Genomic DNA, 22,069 nt, shown 5'->3' on the forward strand with positions numbered 1-22,069 from the left:
ATGTAAAAATAAAAAAAAAGTGCCCACTCCATATTATCATTTTTCCTTTTAGACAGACATACCTATATGTATACTAAGTGATTTTATATATATAATAATTAATTTTGATTAATTACAGTTAAATAATTATTTTGTATAAATCGGAAAGAACATTTTACAAAGGTACCTAGTTCTGCATAAAATGATGATGAGAGATATATATAATAAAATAATTATTTAACTGTAATTAATCAAAACTATTGCATAGAGCACTGGTCCGTGGAGGTCCATGTTGCTCTATGATTGCACATTATCAAAATTACATAATTAAGCAAGTAGACAGGCAATAAAACTAAAAAATTGTATTAGAACAGAAAATTTAATTGTGCACTTTGCACATTTAAACTAAATATCCTTAAATAACAACAAAAATAATACTCTCAGTAAATGTAACCATAACACTAAGTTATATTTCTCAGGATCAACAGGAATATTCTATGTTAGAGATCATTATTATAATGAGATCATTTAATTGAACATTAATATTAGTAATAATTTGTTTTATCCCTCTGTGGGTGCGGCGTCTCCTTTAAGAAGCGCGTTTTCAGCCTCTAGTTCTGCAATGCGGGCGCGCGCTGCTTCTAACTCATCGTCCCCGCCGTCAGTGCCCAGGTGCTTACGAACATACTCCAGAGCATCCTCCGGTTTATCTGGCTCTTCATACAAACTTACGAGGACCTTCGTGAGAGCGTCCATCACGCCAGCTCTCTCTAAATAGCGGCGAAATTCTTCCCTTTTTGAGTCAATGGGCTGAAATTGTATTTATTATTTTTAACATATTGTTTTAATATGAAAATCGTTTTATATTGCTATAAATTGAGTAGAAAAGAACAAAACCACATAATGAAGTTCCGCTTTAGCTTATTTATTCATCAATCATAATTCAGTTCATAGTAATCGATAACACTAAAGACGAAAGATTTAAAAATTGAAGAAATTGGAAGTGATCGTCTCAACATTATTTATATATTATACTTACTTTGTACGAAGACATGTTGATGAGGTTATTAAGGATTTATTGAGTTCACTAGTGGGTTGTAAACCTACACAAACTGTTTATTTTCTAAGATTTGTTGGTAATCTTTAAAAATTGCAAAACTTGCAACAAATCCAATCCACTGCCGTCCCGTCAATCAACAAATAGTGAAAGAAAGGTATTTTTAAAGTAACACTTTTGTTCTGTGTTAATGAAATAAGAACATTACTTTTTTAAAGATCGCTTTCTAAAATGTTTATGCTAATTTAGTACAATTCTCATAAACAACAGTGTGCCTAAATGAAACCTATCTAACCTGAGACATTAATAATAAAATAATAATGTTTTTCAGCTGAGAAATTTACTTTCAAGAAACCTGCTACTATAAAAAACCTTCAAATAAATGAAAATCGGTTGCTCTGTTGAGGGTATGTTCGTTTCGTATGAGTTTTTTTTTACTGTAAGGGTGTTTTCGCACTCATCCGTTTCCAATCCGTATCTAAAGGTGGGTACTGACTGGTGTTACGAGGCGTAATGTAATACAGCGAGCGTTCGTGCTGTCAGTACAGGGAAATAAGGCGCTCGTAGCGAGCATCAACACTGATTTTAAGCACATGACGTAACATATCATGCTCGCTGCGAATGGTACAATACACCTCGTAACATCGGTCAGTACCCACCTTTAGAATAACCAAAGAATAACAGATAGTAGAATTTTTTTAGTAGCACAGCCCGGATGTGAATTCAGGACCTCTGGATCGTGATACAGATTACACCGAAAAAAATCGCCATTTGCCGTTAAAAAGTTACAAGCATTTTTTGATGGCAATGCCAGGTTCTGCCTTTCCCCACAAGCACTTTTTTGTTACAGCACTTAGCGAAGATCTGATTTCACAATCAAAATGTCTTTAATTTGTCGCCAAATATCAGTAATAATATAAAATAACACCTCGACACGCTAAATTTTCATCATTTTTACTGTGTCCGTTAAGGTGGCAGTGCCAGGATAATGGAAACGCTATCGCCTCGTCGATTGTCGTGTGCGGTCGCTCTCTCTAGCTTTGGCTAATGATGGTTCTGAGCAATAGAAAACTATAGAAGCATAGGAGTGCGACGAGGTTGACATCTGTCAAGATGTGGTTTGACCCTTAATCTAAGAAATATTTAGTATTTATTTACTGTCATGCAAAAATACCTAAAACAGGAATAGAAAAAAGTAATAATTTCTAGAAGTGTGTTAAATATTTTATTGCGGCCACAAGTATTGTTGCGACAGTGCTTATTCCATCAATTATAACATTAGTTCGTGACATTCAACCAGCTCATGAATCAAGCCATGTAAAATAACCATAAGTAGTTAAAAATTTAATGTTATGAAGTTCCTTAACTAAAAATACTCTGTAAAGCATACATTATAGCTAGCAATTTCTGAATTATATGAATTAGTAGTATATTAGAATTAAGACTCGTCATCACTTCCGACGTTTTGTTTAGGAGGTTTAGGACCGCCTGCTCTTTTCGCCATGATGATTTGGTCAACCTTTAGGATGGTCGTGGCGGCACCGACAGCGTATTTCAAGCCCCAGTACTTCAGTACATACAAGTCCAAAACACCTTTTTTGTTAGCATCTACAACACCATTTTCTTCAGAATCAATGTCATAGCCTACATTCTTGTTACCCTCCTGAAAGAAGTGAAAATAATGTTAAATGTACAGTCATTTTTAACTTTTTTTTTCATTTTTTTTTTAATTAAATAAAAATAGGTCTCCTCCAAATTTTGTAATATTGTAAAGCTTTATCTGCCAACTTGCCTTGTGAGCCTTGTAAATGTTGTTAACAACTGTAGTGGCGTTAGCGCCGGAGTTGTCAGCGAGAGCCCGAGGTATACTCTCCAATGCGACGGCGAACTTCCTCACGGCGTACTGTTCTAGTCCAGGCAGTGTGTCTGCATACTGAAGAAGACGCTGCGCAAGCTCTGTCTCTGTGGCGCCGGCACCAGGGAGGAATCTGGAAGCATAGTAACAGAATTTGACCTTGTACCAAAATCAAACCAATCACGCGCGTCTCATTGAGGCTACTGGCGATACGAGAGCTGGCAGTTATTTTGCGCAGAGAACAGGTCTGGCAGTTCAGAGGGGAAATGCTGCCAGCGTTTTGGGCGCTCTGCCTCAGTGTGGCGCGCTGGAGGAGGTTTTCTATTTATAATTAGCTTGTGTTGTTGTTTTTGTAATTTTTGTATTGTAGGATAAAATTAAATGGATAGCTTTTATCAAAGCAATCAACATTTTCAAAGACTTATTTAATTTACTGTTCCAGATCTCATAAAGAAATGTAAGGAATGGAAGGTATCAGAATGGCAACAACCATCAATGTACATAGTTTTGCATTTATCTGTTAAATGAGACATTTGCTAAAAACATATTAAAAGCAAATAAATATTAATTTGTCATTCTTTCTAGAAGTCATCTTGCTTTATCTAAATAAATGTTTACTCACCGTCCATCTCTAGCAATGCCCTTGAATGTATTGACACCATCATCAATGGCCCTTTCAATATCATCCATGTAGTTATCTGTAGAGCCACGGATGACAATTGTGGCGATGCGTGACTCGGTGTTCTCCATGCGGAACACCACAACTCTTGTATCTCCCAGTTCCTCAACAAGTACCTGATCACAATATCCAAGCTCATCTGCTGTAGGGGTAGTTAGTCTTGGGAGTACCTACAAAGAAGGAAAAATTATAACATATAAATAATATTGTTTATCTTGTGGATATTAAGAAAATAACTAAACATTCAAAAATGTTGTATGAATGATATCGTCACTGGAAAGGCAAAATTACGTAAGCGCCAAAAGGCCATTTCGAGAAAAAGCCGTTTAAAGTTTCATTTTTTCGTTTTTTTATCATAACTTTTTACCCAATTATCCAATTTAGATGATGTCAAAGTAAGGTTACATTGTTTTTTAATTTTCTATGTCCAGCAATACATATTATAACTGTTGGATTGCTATTTTAGGATATAGTGGCGCTTACGTAAAAATGACTTCAGTTTACAGTAAAGCAAATTTACTTAACCGCCATCTGGTTAAAATATTATTTGGAAGCAAAATTACTTACAGCTCTTACGACAATGCATACGAGAACGACAATATTTCTTTAAATATAATAATACTGTAATGTTAGCGGAGTAAAAGTTACTGTAACGACTTTTACACATCTGCTCTCATTATGTAAAAATTGCCTACAAAGTGATCGATTGATTATGTCAGTTCACCAAAAATTCTTTAAAGTAAGTTTTTGTAATATCTTACATGGGTAAAAAGACGTAAGAGACAAATAATTATTCTTAATACCTCTTTAAACTACTTATTACTTCAATTGATTTATAAAAATGGCTATTAAAATACTGAAGTGCCAGAAATAAAGTTTCATAAAATATAAATAATAGCGTACAACCCGTTATCTGTTTGTAAAAGTTTCTTTTTAACACTTTCAAAGACAGAACGTATACGGACGTTCCGATTCCAAGGTGCCATACTACCTATTATGAACCACCAATGACCCATGGTCTCTGTCCGTGAAAGGGTTAAACGGTTTTATTTAGCTAAACCCGTACGGTATATTTGTATCAAAATTAGATATTGCAATTTAAGTACCTTCCTGTTGTCAGATTGATCTGAAATTTGGTACGCACCTTTAATTCCGATGTCAATACAATATAATAAAATCAATAACATTATAAATCTAAGATGGCAGCCGGTACATAATGGGGGATTACATATTTTTCCACAACCCCCTCAATATGGGTATCAAAGATAGGACTACACTAGTAGAATACTGTCATTATGTCAAAATTTCAAATCCAAGATGGACGATATTACAAAATGACTGAAAGAAGGATGTTGCCCTTAATTTTGTCATTGTCATCCACCGTCCATAATATGCAGGGCAGCACAGTGGATCGCTGGGTGGGGTCGCTCCGCGAAGCCTGTGAAATCCCCAGGAGGCTTCTGAGCTTCTGGAAGGAGATAGGTTGGCTTACGTAGTCAACAATTACACGCATAATGGGCCACCTTAGAGTCTAAATGCGGAAAACAGAGCCCACTAACATAACATAACATATGCAGGGCAGCACAGTCGACCATGCAGTAGTATATTTGGGCTCAAAATTGTTTGAATTAGGACAAGCATACGTGGCTCTAAGTCGAGTCAAGTCTCTGGAAGGGTCAAGTCTTTTTAATTCCTCAATAATTCCCCTTATTGTTTTTAAGAGTATTTACCACGAAGTTTAATACACTTTTCCATTCGCTCGAACCAGGTATTATTTAACATTTATTCCACTCCAAAGTAGAAGTGTTCAAAATGGCTGACTTGAAAGCGTTGGCCGCTTCTTCACCGCACTGGAACCTTTGACCGCGAAGAGTTTCTTTTTTAATTTTAGGAAATGTAAAGAAATCATTGGAGCTTAGGTCAGGACTGTATGGAGGATGGTCAAGAATTTCTACGTTTTCCTGCTTCAAATAATCGTTTGACGAGCGGTGTGTGAGCTTGCGTTGTCATGGTGCAGCATCCTGCACTCCTGCGCATCATCATGCGTCGCTTTGGGTTAGATTTTCGAAGTTCGGCGATGACTTGTGGTAAACAAATTGTGGTATTCCAATCTGCATTAACCGTCCTACGATCTTCAAGTGCAATTGTCGCAACATGACCGATTTTCTCCACGAAGGTAGCCACCATCTTCTTTGAAGTGCTTCGAGAGCGAACAACTTTAGTCGGCTTTGACTCGTTTTGGAAGACCCAAACTGTGGATTGTTGTTTGGAATCAGGATAATAGCATAAATCCAAGATTCGTCACCACTGATGATGTCGTACACGTGATTTGACTCTCCTCGGTTGAACCTCTGAAGAGTTTTCTTGTCATGACGATTTTTGAGGATTAGTTGTCTCACAGCAACGATATTATCTTCAGTGAAGGCGGATATCCACGCTCGAATTCTAAATACCAGCGTTCGATGGCTCGCAGACATGGCACTTCATCGTGGAATAGAGATTTTAACTGTTTGAAACACTGAAGTCGCAGTAGGCCTCTTCGAAAGTTATAGAAAATTTTTCTTTGTAAGATTCATTTTCGGACATGATCTGACAGATTCAAACCAACGCTGTGATTAAACAATTGCATTAATGCTAATGCTTTCAATTGTTTTGATATTCGAAATTCCAACAAATTTGAATTTAGAGTTCTCAATTCAAAATTGGCGCTAAATATGCAAACGACAGAACTTAAAAAGTATAACAAAGTCGCTTTTTCTGTCTCTATATCCCTATGTACGCTTAAATCTTTAAAATTGCGCAACGGATTTTGATGCAATTTTCTTTAGTAGATAGAGTGATTCAAGAGGAAAGTTTATAGGTATGTATAATAACATCCAATAAATAGTGTAGAAATACTGTTATTTTTGAGGATTTTAATGTGATGTCGTAAATAATTTCATTTTTCCTCAGCATTGCATCCGAGCGAAGCCGGGTCGCTAATAAATTATAAAATAAATTCTAAAATAGTTTCACTTTTAGATCTATTGTTAAAAAATAACTTCCTGGGAAACTTACTGCTAGCCCACAAACTTGCTTAATAACAGCATAAAAATGCGAAGGCAAATTTACGTACACGCCTTACTTATTCTAAATACTGTAAGTCAAAATTACTTATTCGCCATTCACTGCATAAACATGCTAAGACATTTTTTTCTTATACGCCTTACTTATTTTAAAAGCTGTAAATAAAAATGACTTATACATAGTCTATTTATTATTTTCAGTAGTCCAAAATTACTAATAAAATGATACTTTTCAAACTATAGAATGCCAAATTTACTTAAAGTTAATATGTAGTTATTATATAGGACCACAATATTACTTATACACCAGTCACGAAAAAAACACCAAAATCTTGTCGTTTAAGAAACTGGAATTGAAAAAAGTCGACTATTTTCAAATTTACGTAAGCGCCAAAAAAGTGCTCGTATCGCAATGCTACCCAGACAGATCGACGCAGAAAGAAACGCTGATTCCGAATATATAAAAAACCCAAAATACCTATTTTGGCGCTTACGTAATTTTGCCTTTCCAGTGACGATATGAAAATGAAGATTGTAAAGTTGTACTTACTGTGGCATTGACAGTCTTTGCAAGGCGACGAAGATCGAATTTGGATGGGATACGGACACTCATAATTCCAAATTTGTTCAGGTAATGTAGGGCCATGTCTCCAAACTTAGCACCAGCTACAATGACTTTCACTCCAGTGTCAGCAATATCCTTGATCTGCTTCTCCAGTAGGGATTCTTCACCTTTGCTGAAGTTCAGCAGTTCATCAGCAGTCTTAATAAGGACTGTTCCCTTGGTCTCTGTTTGGGTGATGTCAATTGGGCAAGAGTACACAGCTACTTTAGCTTTAGAAGCAGATGAGACGTCGCCTTCAACTTCACGTTTGAACACCATGCCGGAGAGTACCTCAGATTGAAGAAGACCAGCTCCTAGAATCTGCAATTATAATGCAAATGTTAAGACTACTTTATTCTATGTACCTACTACTCTAAATGAAATTAGTATGAAGTAATGAAGTTAGTAAAATTTATACCTTGCAAATTCTGACATTGTCAACATTGAATGTGGTTTTTTCAGGTAGGATTGCAATACAGGCTTTAGCTACAAGACTGGCAATAAACTCTTCATTTCCATACTGTTTGGACATAATTGATGGTATGATACCCCTTGTAACTGCCTCAACATTTTTGTAGTCCTTAATTTCCTGGCATACAAGTTCTGGCAGGATTTCTAGACATTTATCCAGGGCTTTTTCGTATCCTTCAGCAATTTCACTAGTAGTAACACCGAGACGGAGAAGTTCTTCAGCAGCTTCCAAGAGTGCACCTGATATGACAATAACAAAGTTGGTGCCATCACCAACTTCAGAATCTTGCATTTGGCTGGCAAGGACCATCAGTTTCGCAGCCGGGTGCTCCACATCTAGCTCTCTGATGATGGTGCCAGCATCACTGGTTATAAACTGCTTGTCAATGTGGTTGATGATCATTTTGTTCATGCCATTAGGGCCGTAAGCGGAGCGCACGCTTTGTGCAAACTGCTTGCATGCGTTTATATTCCTGTATACGGCTTCTTCCAAACCCGAGAACATCTGCAATTAAGTATGTATTACTTCAAACTTCTTCAACTCCAAAATGTCATAAGAACAATGGTGTTTTACTGATGGTTCAGGATTTCTTAGAAAATCTTAAGCTATTATAGAAAAAAACAACTCTAACATGGTATTTTTGGTATAGTTTATAAATTTTAATCGATAAATAGCTGAGTTGTGTACAAAAAAGTGGATTTTGTATTAAATATAAAATCATACGGACTGCATGACTGTAAATCATGGTTTGGTTATAAAGTTTCTAAAACTTACCCGTGCTCCATCTTTCAGCATTGAGGGTACCCCCGGAGCTTTAGGCACGTGTAAAGCCATTTTTGTAATTAGGAATTACTTTTCACAGCAAATAAATAAAGATTTTGCAATTCAAAAAATCCTCGTGACTAATGCGGTGTGAAAGAACGAAAAGAGTGAACTATTGAACTGAAGTGAACTTTTTTAAAACGAATGAATAACGCGCTAGGGATCGTTTCATTTCATCGTCAATATTAATAATGTACAAGAAAAGATTAAAACCAAAGAGTTCATTTCATAAAAAAAAAGTTTGTCAAAAGTTTGACAAGTCTTTCTTTGTTTTCATTTCATTCTTCCATTGTTGCTTTGTTTGTAAAGGTCTAATTTTATTGCAGAGTGAAAGGGATTTTAGCAACAATAGTGCTAATTGCTCGCAATCATGTCAGCTTGTGATACTCAGAAGGCAGAGGCTTCAAAAGACAATGTTTCTACTAATTCTATAGACGAAGGTTTGCCCCGTGAGTTAAGCCAGCTGAGTTTATCAAGTGCGTCAAGTCAAGATGAGTGTTTCTGTGATAAGGGGCACTCAGAGACCACCCTAAAGAACATATTCGCGTATTACCAGTCGCAGAAACTGTGCGATGTAGCCTTGATTGCTGGAGGATGCAGGTGAGTTGTATTGTGCATTTCTTTGTGTCTCACGTTCTAATTTTTTTACTTTGGTAGTTAGTTGTACGGTGGAAATGTACCACGCTGCATGTTATGATGAATGAACAGTTTGTAAGTTCAAATAATAAATTAAAAGGTAAAAATATGTGCTACGTAAGTAAAGCTTCAGTTTTGTCGTACTTAATTATAAGTTTCTATTCTGTTCTCAGAATACCAGCGCACAAGGTAGTGCTCGCGTCATGTAGCGAGTACTTCGCGGCGATGTTCACGGGGGCGCTACGGGAGGCTCAGCTCACCGACATTACACTCGAGAGGGTGGACTCACAGGCTCTACAGACACTGGTGCATTATTGCTACACTGGCACTATAGGTTTGCAATCCATTTTTCTTTATTATTAAAAATGTACTATAGATTCTTAATTCATTTTATACAAATACATTGCTATGAATAATAAATAATAGCTAATAGTTTATGTGTCATGATTACTAACCAGCTCCTAATATTAATTGTATACAAAGGAATTTAAAATGATTGGACAAATGTACAAAATCCTAAAAGAATATTACTTGACAGAACTAAGAGAGGAGACTGTGGAAGTGCTACTGTCAACAGCCAGCCTGCTTCAGCTACATTCTGTCACCAGCGCCTGCTGTGCATTCCTCAAGAAACAGCTTGATCCTTGTAACTGTCTGGGCATAGCACTGTTTGCTGAACAGCAGTCTTGCATGACTCTACACAAGAATGCTTTGGAATTTACATACCAACACTTCATGCAGGTCTGTACTTTATTGCAACATAAATACCTAAGCAAGTTTGATTCATGCACTAAAAATAACTTGGTTTTGAAAGTGATTTAGAACAAAGAGATGCCTACATTAACACATCTCTTTGTTCAGCCTTTTATTTGTTTCTCAGTGAAACAAGAGTACTTATATGTATTTTTTTAATGTCTTAACCATGGCTATTTTAAACCCTAATAATGTTTTTCAGGTGGTGAAACATCAAGAGTTTCTTGCACTTCAAGCAGATCAGTTGGCTAATCTTCTTAAATCTGATGACCTGAATGTTGTCACAGAGGAAAATGTGTTTGAGAGCCTCATGACTTGGGTGCAACATGACAGTGCAAACAGAGAACAGCACTTGCCTACTCTGCTCAAACTCATCAAGTTACCCTTGTTGTCTTCTGAGGTAAATATGAACAGTCAGTCAGCTGTAACATAAGTCACTTACAACAGTGTAATATGCTTGTATACTTATGCTTGTACTGTACTCTTACTTGTGAATGTACTGTTTTTATTATTTGAATCTGATTTAAATATCAAATAAGTGGAGTAGCTAATATGGTATATAACAATACATTTTTAACATTGTATGTACTCACAATACTCACTATCTATTCTCACAAGCAAGTGAACATCTAATTTGCTTCGAAACAATAAGTAATAAATATTAAAATATCAAACTGTGCCTACTATTTGCGTCATTATCTTGAATTAAATAGCATTAGATTATAATTTGCATACCTAAGTTATTTTTATACCATATTGAAACAATGATCTTTTGTTACTCCAATTGTTTTTTTAAGTAAAATTAAAAGTAAAAACAAGACTAAAAATTTTTACATTTCAAGGAGAATATGCATATTTTATTGTATGTATTATTTTTAATTTTACATTATCACTCGCATTCCACTTGCAGTATTTGATCGACAAAGTGGAGCTTGCGTGTGGTAATGTCCTGGAATGCCAACCACTGATCATGGAGGCAGTAAAGTGGCATCTGTTGCCTGAACGACGTTCGCTTCTCTTCTCGCACCGAACTCGCCCGAGGACTTCCACTATTGGACGGCTATTAGCTATAGGGGGAATGGATGGATATAAGGTAAAAGGCCCATTCCACACCCACTCGATCATGGTATATCCTAAGGTATGGTCCTCTTCTAGTCTCCTTTAAAAAATTACAATGATATTTACTTTAATGATCAACTTTTATTTAAGCCATACTAAAAAGTTGTTGTTGCTGATACTAAAAAGTATATTAGTAAATATAAGCTCACGAGTACATTCCCAATTCGGATTGTCAGAGGTATGCATGATGAACGAAGTACCTGCATTTCACTGACAGACAGATTTCCCGGTTTAGTGGTCAGCGTGTCCTGGTACACACAAGCCTCTTCTAGTTGCTTCCATTCATTCTTGTTGTGACATTGTATGAAACGTATCTATGTTGTGTCTATTGTGAATGTAGATGTCTTTGCCTGCAGGGTGCTAGCAACATGGAGATGTACGACCCGCGTACGAATACGTGGACGCCGTTTATGCGCATGGGCGCGCGCCGGCTTCAGTTCGGCGTCGCTGTCATGCAGAACAAACTAATAGTCGTGGGCGGCAGAGATGGCCTTAAAACTTTGAATACAGTGAGTTCCGTTTAGTTATTTTTTATTTCAAATGTAATGATCAGTGATTGGAATAGGTAGTGCCATTTGGGGTCAATAACCCTGAATGTTATGGTTAAGATGGATATGACCACGAGATTTTTGAGATTGCGAGATTACGTTACATTATACTATTACCTTCTTGTATTAAATAAAATTAAACTGTTTGACATATCATAAATACTGTCCTACTAATATTATAAATGTGAAAGTTTGTTGATCCACATTGACAGTTAAAGACAAATACATAAATAAATGAAATAAAAGTGTGATAAAATATTACAAAAAATACAAACACGTAAAACACAAATTACTAAAATATTTCACAAAATAAAAATAAACGAGATTCAAGATTTGGGATGCATATCTATGTTAAGACAAATCTCGTAGATGACACTACCTATCCCAATCATTGGTAATCAGTGGTATGGTAATAAATGTAACTAATGATAAAATAAATCTGTGATTTAATTATAATAGTTTTTTAACTACCCCCGATAACGCCGAATGTGGAATTTAGATACTTTGTGTAATAAAATACTTAAATCAGATTTTAACATTGTTTAGTATATATATTAGCCTTTATTTTGTGGTCTGATAAATATAATTCTGTCTGTTAATGGTATAGTAGCTTCCTTTCCTTTAGTTTTTTTTATATTGCACATTTACTTTCGTGCTTTCGATTTATTAGTGTTGATATCCGACCTAGGTGGAATGTTTTGACCTGACGTCACTGAGCTGGAGTACTCTCGCCCCAATGAACACGCACCGACACGGGCTGGGTGTGGCCGTGTTAGGTGACGGACCTAACTCACCCGTCTACGCCGTGGGCGGACATGATGGATGGATATACCTCAACTCTGTCGAAAGGTAAGTGCCCAGACAAAAAAATGTATATGTTTTAACTGGCAAATTAGGAATTTTTGGCGGACAGAAAATAGACCTCATTTCTCAAGCGCCGTATAAACTGAATGAGTTTTACTTTTTTCGGCTATTTATATGTATACAAATAGGGTAGTTTCCAACTAGTCAAATCAGTTATTTTTTACCAAATGTCAAAACACGAAATTACTATGGAATTTGTATGAAAAAGCAACCTGTGACGTCATAGTAAAACGTGACAAAATGTCGCACTTTTTATTACATTTTCCTTTATTAAATTTATAAATAAGTTAAATAGAGAAAAGAAAACGTTGTTTGTCACCTTCAGATCTGTCTTTATTTAGCAATCAGAATTTCATAACCTATGAAACTACCCAATTTCAATTTCGCTAGGCCAAAAGATAAAAGCCTTTTGTAAATCGCGCTTAGAATATTCATGTAGGTACATAGTTATTTATGTTATTTGACCACCCAATCTTACTACGGTAGCCTAACCAAGATAACATTACCATGGTAAACGTGGTACTACGGTTACATACCAATTTGGTATTAGACTACACATCTACAAGATCGCCGAGCCCGTGTAGTTAACACATCGGGAAGGATGGGTCGGATAGTATAATGGCGTGGTTACCCAGGTGGGACTCGTGCTCGCGCACGTGGACCATGGTGTCGCCGATGGCGGGCGCGCGCAGCACGTGCGGCGTGGCCGCGCTGCGCGGGCGGCTGTACGCCGTGGGCGGGCGCGACGGCGGCGCGTGCCTGCGCTCCGTCGAGTGCTACGACCCCAACACCAACCACTGGACCAACACGGCGCCCATGACGCGCCGCCGGGGCGGCGTCAGCGTGAGTGCCGCACCAGCTTTACTTTTTTTATGTTTTATTTTATTTTTTATGCATGATATCCAAGCCATGAAAGAAAGTGCATTTCTTTGAGGCAATGACGTCATAAATCGTCTGAAACAGACGTATAACGCCAATGATGATGATGATGATCCAAGCCTTTGACCACATCACCTTATGGGAAGAAATGATGTGGTCGATTGTGGGGCATGCTTATACACAATCTGCCTCCAGTCTTGCCTCGAAGAGGCCCCAAACTGTTTTATATTTATTTCTATTTGTTACTTTATACATAAATTTTCCCACAGTAACATTATTTATATAAAATCCAAACATTAGTAGTGAATTTCGGCTTTGGATTGGCAACTACTGAATGCCACCCGCAATTCAACGACAAGTCTTGCCATAAAACATATTTCTGCTTTGGTTGAAAATAAACCTTTTAAATTTTTTTTCTGGAAAACTTTTTTCTATAATTACGTATATCTGTCTATTCAAGCACAACTATAAAAAATATTTTTAAAACTATATAAGTATCATATCCGTTAGGTATGCGCGGCGGGGGGCTACCTGTACGCGCTAGGCGGGCACGAGGCGCCGGCGAACACGGTGGGGGGCCGGCTGGCCTGCGTGGAGCGCTACGACCCCACCACCGACACCTGGCTGCTGTTGGCGCGGCTGTCCTACGGCCGCGACGCCATCGGCTCGTGTCTACTAGGCGATAGAATCGTCGCTGTCGGTATGTATTATTTGCTTCTATATAGTCACTGCTCTATCATACCAAACGCCTATACATAGAGAGAAATTTTAGAAAAAAATGTGTTTTCTGTAACAACAGTCTCTGTTAGATTGCCAGTAAAGTATTCTGCGATTAAGAGAATACTGGCAATCACTTGTATGGTGAATCACTTTAATCGTAAAATATTTCTTTCATTTTGTGTTTGTACGAGTTATAATAATACTGCCGTCCATAACTTACGACAAGTGCAAGAAAGAGATGGAGCTAATCTTAGAACTGTCAAATTAAAATAAAATAAAGTTTGTGTCTGCCCTATAGTCAGAATCGGCACTATAGTCTGCGCGCAAGTCTTTGTCACTATCCGAGGTAAGCAGCGGGCAGGACGGGAGAGGTAGACAATCACCAGACCAGACACTAGAGGCCGCGATAGACTGAATGGCGGACTGAGTGTCGTGCTAACTCAGTCCCGGTCTCACCGCTCACATGAGTCATGCCAGGGGCCTATGGCGGCTCATTAATAACCCTGACACCTGGGTTGATGGGGTTGGTAATCCACCTCATAATCCACACGATAGAAGAAGACCGCTCACATACCTCAGGCGGCGATGAACTTGCGTGCAAAGTATAGTACAGTGTTAATCTATTTTTTGTAAACAGGTGGGTACGACGGAGTGCAATATCTGTGCGTAGTGGAGGTGTACGACTCGGAGTCGAATTGTTGGCGCAAGTTGGCGCCGCTGAGTACCGGCCGCGCCGGCGCCGCCGTGGTCGCCGTGCCGCCGCCGAGGAACCTCTTCTGATACCGCAGCCATCAGTTGTATACCTACGTAGTTGTGTCAGTTGTTAAGAACTATGACAGCTGTACTATGGAGTAAGTCACAGAGTTCTTATTACAGAGAGATGCCGCGGGAACAGCCGGTGGGACCGAAATATGCACAAAACGATCATGTTATATGAGGCAACGATTGTATTATAAATCTTGCCGCATCATTCATTGCTTCTTTGGTTTCGCGCCACCACAACTAGCGCTTGAGTTACTACGCAATAAACGGCGGGTAAATCGATGTAGCGGTTTAGCCAGAAATGATATAACGACTTACAGACATGTGTAACATAGTGCTGAGGGCATATATCCTTTGTTTATATGATCTGTGGAGTAACTAATACACTACGTAAAACAGAGGCTCCCTCGCCATACTAGAAAAATTGCCGCTAAAACGTGCGGAAATGGAGAGTCGTTGATGAGTATTTATACTAATTGTCAGCGTTCACAATGGTCGGTCGATGCAAACGTAGGCATGAGGTAACTTCGACTCAACAGTGCTGCTCATATCATTTTTCTCGGTTTTATTGAATTTAATTGAAAAAATAATTATGCATTCGTTTTATTTACTGTAGAAGTATATTTCCCTCTTATATAGGGTGTAATTGACCCTGAGTTATACCCCTCGGTATTCGGTACGTTGCCAATTACACCCTGTACGAAGCCTTAAAGGCTCTCATAAAGTAAGTAAAGTGAGCAAACTATTTTAAACTATATCTATAGAATAGTCGATATCAGTGATGTATAAGTAGATATTTTTCCAAATTCTGATTCACTGTTAAAAGAGTTGATCTCAATACTGAAGCTATAAAGTATGTACCTATGTAATGTAGTATTTTTTTTTAGTTTTATATACTTAGTTTAGTGAGACTGGTACTATATATACCTGAATGTCATATTATATTCTGTGTTTTAGACTACTTTTGTAATCTCATTTAAGGCTGGATAATCTCCACGTGAATTGTGGAAAATTTCGTATTTTAAAATGTAAATCTAAATTAATGTATTAGTTAAAAAATACGCTGATGCCAGCGTCTATGTAGTTATCGATGTAGGCAAGTTCTACAGTAAATAAACAATTCTTTTTGAAATATAATTATAACGATATAAACGATTATTGACATTAAATTAAAATGTTGGGTTCTTTGGTATGTGTCCTTTGTAACCAAACAATCGACCTTGTATCGTAGGTAATGTTTGTCAGATAATTCCTATTTTTATAAGATTATATGTTAATAGGTGTGTGTAAGGACTAGTAGGACGCTAGTTAGTAGTTGATTGTTGAAATTCTACAAAATCGCAATATTGTAATTTGAAAAATATAACGATTGGTTGTATACTGAGTGATAAAAACTATCAGTAGATTAGTTCAATATTCGAGGTGTGGAGTTCATTCCAATAAAATGTACCACAAATATATACGAAAATCAAACTACTTAAAACTCAAAGTTATTTCTGGATCAACACAGAATTAAGCAGGCTTCAAAATTAATAATTAATAGTCATTGTGAAAGATTACCGGCGAATGCTAATTTGAAGCTCCCAAAGCTGTTTCGAAGGTAAATTTTATTGAAATGAACTGTGGATTTGAACATTCGCTCACGAACAGTATTATTTTTATTTTGTACGAAATGTTTAATTTGTATCTTCATTTATTCGATGGTTTGTATTAGGTATTTTCCTGAACCTGTGATGTTAGTGCTAGGATACCGCTAGGCTCTGTTCCAGGGTGTACAGTTAAGGCGAAGATTCTTTATCGTGATATTTATGTGGCTTTATTTCTTAAAAGGGCATTTTTGTTTATTTCCTTCGGCTATAAAGATCGTACAAATTAAAATTTTACGACGCGCGTCATAAGTAAGGTTGGAATTACGGTAACCTATTTCTATTAATTCAAAACTTGGAGAGAGATGAATAGACTACTTGGAAATACGTTTATTGATATGTAAGTTTCCGGCAATAATACGAAATACGTATTGACCTAAATCGTGCGGTTGATGTATTGTTCAACTTCGAGCATTGCATCAATGGCTTCTGAGTTAAGCATTGGAATGAAACAATAATTGTAATGCTGTAATGGAATGTTCACATGCAAATTTCATAATGCTACTATTTTTAGATTATGGTCGATTCACATTAAGCGGCAAGAAGCGAAGACATGGAAGACGATACGATGGAGACTACACAATGCTCATAACAAGTCTTATTGTTTATCGAAATTGAATAGGTTTGCGATTCATCACAATCTCACCTCACGGTAAATCTATTGTGAATTGTCCCTCATTGCAAATTTCAAATGCAAAACGTGAAATGATTGCGCATTGTGTGGTATCAGGACAAGGTGAAATTTTGCTCGAGTGTTCCTGCGATCATTCGCTTCACTTCCTTGCTAACGTTTTCCACCATTATATTTTGCCGCGTCGTAATATCTCGCCCTGCCTTTCTGGGTCAATTAATTAAAATATTTCTATACCTATTTCTATATTTATTTTGTACTCTATAGTTTATGTGGTATTTAACTTGTGTTATGTACCGTAGAGTATTTAGCTGACGTTCCTTATAGACTCATTTACGCTTTATTTAGATTATGTGTTTTAATTAAGTTCAAGAGACTTTATATCTACAATTTCTTGTGTAATTGGTAATGTAGCTTTTATTTGAATTATGATTGGTGCCGATACCAGCAGAGACTTTCTAATTTTGTTTTGAGTTCTACCTGACATTTTCTTATCCGCTGAAATGGAAATGGACGGGTAATAGACAAGCTAAAAATTTATAGAACACACGACATTTAGGCAGAAATCTTTGAAAGTTTTAATGTTGGTGCATTTATCCCCATATAATTTGGCAGCACACGCCAAACGAGTTTTATACTAGCGAGACGCCTATTTGATTCGTCTGGGTAATTGTTTCATTCCTTTATTCATCTTTCTTTTTGGTGGTTAAGATTAGGAGGTGTCTGCTGGAATTTATTAGGTGTGCTATGAAGGTGTGAGGAATGAATAGTATTTACGCAGTTCTTTCCCTGTGTTCCAATGTTTAGCCCTGAACAAAGCTATTAACATTATTTATCTTCTGTAGCTCGCTGGTACCTGTTCGCATTTTATTGTTTATTTTATGTACTGCTATTTTCCTTAATCTCGCCTCAAGCACAAAAGCTCGCCCCAGTAAAATAACGTTATGATTACAGATTAATCGATTTTATAGGTCAGATAGTGTTTACTCGTGTGGCCAATATTGTTTGTAACTATGTAACTGAATGCAAAAATATTGATAGCACTGTATATTTTTAATAAATAATTATAATTGTAAAGTAATTTGTTTCATTTGTAGTATACTTTGGTCAACGCCAAGAAGCACAAAACGTGAATAGAAGCGTAGTCATGCTACGCCGTAGCACGCTGCTACGATATTAGTGTAGCGTTTATTAATGAACAATTCAATAACTAGGAGTGTCGAAATAAAACATTTATTATCTTCTGGCTGAGGCATTTATTAACATTTATTTTTGTTTTTCAATTTTTTATCTTAATACAACATATATAGTAATTAACAATACATAATAAATAGTCCAAAAGTATATTACGCCTACAAAATAGCGTAGTCGTTATAAGTTTATCGCCATATGAGTTGCTCATACATGTTCTGCGAAATGTCAAGGCAACTCATCCATGACCGGTCGAGAAGTGGGAATATTCTCTGAGAGAACGTCGAGAGTGAGGTGTGACGACACGCGCGAGGGGGGCGTGTCTCGCTGCGTCATGACGTTGGTACGTGGTGTTCTCTCGGAGCGTATTCCGGTCTCCGCAAGCATGCAACGACAACGACGGAGGCAGCCCTCCGCCACCCTCCGATACTAAGTATGTGATTCCTGAGATGTCCGTTTGTGCGGTACGAAATGGATACATGTCCTTTAAACTAATCATCATTTCTGAAAACTGCATGAAATATAATTTTGATAATGTCAGAATATCGTCATAAAGAGCCATCAATGTAAAAAATAGATGTATTTTAATTTCGAAGTTATAGCTTTGGTTTGTTGAGGATTGAGGCTTGAACGTCAAGCTAAACGGTGGGGATTACAGACTTGGATTCAATGTCAAAAAATAGTAAAATAGTTATGACGACTTGCCAAATCTCTAAAATACCATACCAGAGTTCTAGAGTTATAAAAGCAAATTGATAAAGATTATGGCTTGAACATTTTAAGCTATAATCCTCACGACGTCAAATGAGATTTCGACTTCGTGATTTTCTGGTTGATATTCAGTGTCAAAAAATAGTCGATCCCAACGGTCAAATATCTTCGATCTGGTTTACTTTGATGTTGTATGTAGAGGTTTACATAGATTTTTAACAAAGTAAACCAGATAGAAGATAGCATAATTGTGGACGATTATTTATTGACGTTCAAGCCATAATCCTAACAAACCATAGCTGTAACTTCGGAATTAAAACACAATTTTTTTTTTTACATTAGTGGCTATTTACTTACTATTTTCTGGCATTATCACATTTCGTTTTCGTGCACTTTTCAGAAATGAGGATTACAGCTTGAAGGACATATGGATACTTGTTTGTCTCTTTGGCAAACATAACACTATGAGAAAATATGTCCTCTATCTAGTGGTACTCAAATAGATATACGTATCTACAAAAATAGTTGCATTTTTAAATTATATTATCAAGGAAACAGCTGACGAAATTTCACCACTTCATGGAACAGGCATTTTAGACTAGACGGCAGACAAAAATTCTATGAAAATTATTTACGTGATATCTATAATTGACCAAATAAAAAGTTTTTGTGTAATAATCTACAACCGTGACCTCTAAAAATATTATCCTCCAACAGTAAACAGCGTCGAAGTACTACTCCTGTTTGAGCGTAGAGACCATGTCAGTATATCGGTATGAGAAATAGATATATAACAATATTAGGATGTAGTTTGAACTGTCTTCGGAAGAATTCATGAGCATGTTCACCTCAAAAGAGACTTGCTTTCGATCGCAACTCATTGCGAAGTATAAAAGTGTTAGAAACGATTTACAAAGGTTTTAGGTCCTTCATAAATGTAGAAATTGTGCTCAAAGTGTGTGCTTACATACGTTGTAACGATAACTAGATACGATATAAATAGTGAGGGTGCGCATCGAGCCGCGCGCGGCGGGCGGCGAAGCCGCATAGCGCCGCGCGCTGCGCGGGACATCCGATAGCGGCTAGCCTACATACACATATATCGATAAAATTGACCAAAATTGCTAAATGTTTCGTAAAGTAATTAAACACAGAAACACAAAGGGATTAGCATATAAAGTAACGCTACGTACGCTACCGCAGGGTAAGATCCAGGCGATTACACCCGTGCACGATACAAGCGTATACAGTAATACGACTAGTCCGTATTTCATACAGACCCACTTGATCGTGACATATCATATATAAGTACATACATATAAATTAATAATCACATTGATAGGTACATAGTCTATTCTGAGATCCTGTATCTTATCCTATAGTATTTAAAATATCACAATAAATTGCTGTGCACATACGAAACAGGCAAATTTTGAGTGCAATTACATTTATAATATTTAGTAGCATAAGTTTCTGTTTTCATAAAACATTTAAGTACAGAAATCATAATTATATTTCATATACCACAAAATGAGTGTGAACGATGACGGTCGCCGAAGTCGTGGACATAGCGTAACAAGAACTACTTATAAGAATACTTACTATAAATAATAACATCACATTAGAAAATAACGTACCTAGAGTTACAAAGTTGTCACGAGAATTCATCAGCACATAAGTTGTAAAAGGTGACGAGTTAACTGCTGTTGAAAACGTTGTTTTATGGTATATACATGTAGGTTGTCCCTAAAGAATACTTCAGGAAGAATAGGTGCCTAACACGGTCCCTATTTTTTTAAGTCAGGTAGGTAGATTTGGTAATTAGGTAACATTTGGGATCGACTGTGGAACGGTGAGTGGGGCAGAGAATGCTCCATACCGGTTATGTTTCAGGCAGATAGGTTCAATACATGTTCAGATAGATTTGTGTACAGTACTTAATAAGCCTTTAGGTATTAAGTTTAAATGTTAGATTCCGGGAATATGCGTTATTTTTACCTGCATCAGGTTTTTAATATGGGGAACGTTCGGCGCCGTGGCTTAGAACCCCAGCTACAAATCTGCTACCTTTTGGAAATTTCTGCAATTTTTTTACTTCAAATATGGCAGTAAGTACGTGAAGTATTTCGATTGTATGTCAAGCTTAGCGGCGTGGCCAGGGAGAGCTGTAGGTACAGCAGTATGTTGTTAACGATGGATCTGTGTGTGTGTGTGTGTGTATGTGTGTGTGTGTGTGTGTGGTTTACTCACAATCTCGATATTGCGAATAGGTATGCTCCGGGGTTCCAGTCCCAGTGCAAAGTTACTTCGTCTCGGCTAAGTCAGGCGAGAGTCCGTGTGAGACTTCATACATCAAAGCAAGTCCTTTAGCCATACATTTATCTTTATATGTTCGATGTACCTTTGGATATAAATACCGCAGAGTCTGTTGGCTCAAGAACGTATAGTTCTAACAGACTGCTACGGTATTTACTTGTCTTCCGTCACCATCGATATTTTAAACATGGTTTTGATGGAATTGAACCCAAAACTTCTTCGCTTAGATGTGCCTCCCGTCTCACCAGGACTATCGGTTTGTTTTTAACACTGTTCACATCCACATTAATCTCTATACACTATAACACGACTAATAAGTATCAGAAATTTCTAAATGCCTACATTAGTTTTACAAAGTTATTTTTTATTTTTATTTAATAATAATCTGTTAATTTAATAATTCCATAGACAAAATAAGATCGACACTAGTCTAATCTCTACGTACAAAAAATATGGTGCTACAAAATGATAGCGACTATCAATGATTGCGAATTTACTTTGGTGCATTTGACTACATTAATTAACTATAACATAGACGGAGCCACTAACTACTCTTATACACAATATAATCTTATTTTGGTTAATATAATGATTAAATTCTTATAGACATTTATTTTATATCTAAGAATATCATAAAAGTTGCAAAACTACTACTACATAAATATTTGTGATCTGGTGATGTATTGACATTGATTTTTCTACTTGCTTATCATTAAATTTACTTACATTACTTTATACGTATCTACTTATTCGGATGTGA

At 36.8% G+C, this 22,069-nt stretch overlaps 3 protein-coding genes across 3 annotated transcripts; 1 reads left to right on the top strand and 2 right to left on the bottom strand.

Moving 5' to 3' along the window:
- Window positions 1-334: 334 nt before the first annotated feature.
- On the bottom strand, window positions 335-1,298 carry LOC126371373 (c-Myc-binding protein). The gene is made up of 2 exons (XM_050016680.1): window positions 1,019-1,298; window positions 335-789 (listed from the first exon to the last, which is right to left on the bottom strand). Exons 1-2 carry the CDS (start codon window positions 1,031-1,033, stop codon window positions 541-543), a joined length of 264 nt encoding a protein of 87 aa, XP_049872637.1. The 5' UTR covers window positions 1,034-1,298; the 3' UTR covers window positions 335-540.
- Window positions 1,299-2,248: 950 nt separating this feature from the next.
- On the bottom strand, window positions 2,249-8,646 carry LOC126371249 (T-complex protein 1 subunit theta). The gene is made up of 6 exons (XM_050016526.1): window positions 8,486-8,646; window positions 7,658-8,215; window positions 7,186-7,560; window positions 3,514-3,740; window positions 2,829-3,024; window positions 2,249-2,699 (listed from the first exon to the last, which is right to left on the bottom strand). Exons 1-6 carry the CDS (start codon window positions 8,543-8,545, stop codon window positions 2,475-2,477), a joined length of 1,641 nt encoding a protein of 546 aa, XP_049872483.1. The 5' UTR covers window positions 8,546-8,646; the 3' UTR covers window positions 2,249-2,474.
- A 152-nt stretch (window positions 8,647-8,798) lies between these two features.
- LOC126371225 (kelch-like protein 5) lies at window positions 8,799-18,162 on the top strand. Its single transcript, XM_050016490.1, has 10 exons — window positions 8,799-9,133; window positions 9,343-9,503; window positions 9,708-9,910; window positions 10,125-10,322; window positions 10,833-11,015; window positions 11,398-11,550; window positions 12,278-12,438; window positions 13,089-13,296; window positions 13,843-14,032; window positions 14,690-18,162. The coding sequence occupies exons 1-10, from the start codon at window positions 8,904-8,906 to the stop codon at window positions 14,830-14,832; spliced, it is 1,830 nt and encodes a 609-aa protein (XP_049872447.1). The 5' UTR covers window positions 8,799-8,903; the 3' UTR covers window positions 14,833-18,162.
- The last annotated feature ends 3,907 nt before the right edge of the window (window positions 18,163-22,069 follow it).

The sequence above is a fragment of the Pectinophora gossypiella genome, chromosome 12 (genome assembly GCF_024362695.1).
Source record: "Pectinophora gossypiella chromosome 12, ilPecGoss1.1, whole genome shotgun sequence".
Classification (NCBI taxonomy): Eukaryota; Metazoa; Arthropoda; class Insecta; order Lepidoptera; family Gelechiidae; genus Pectinophora; species Pectinophora gossypiella.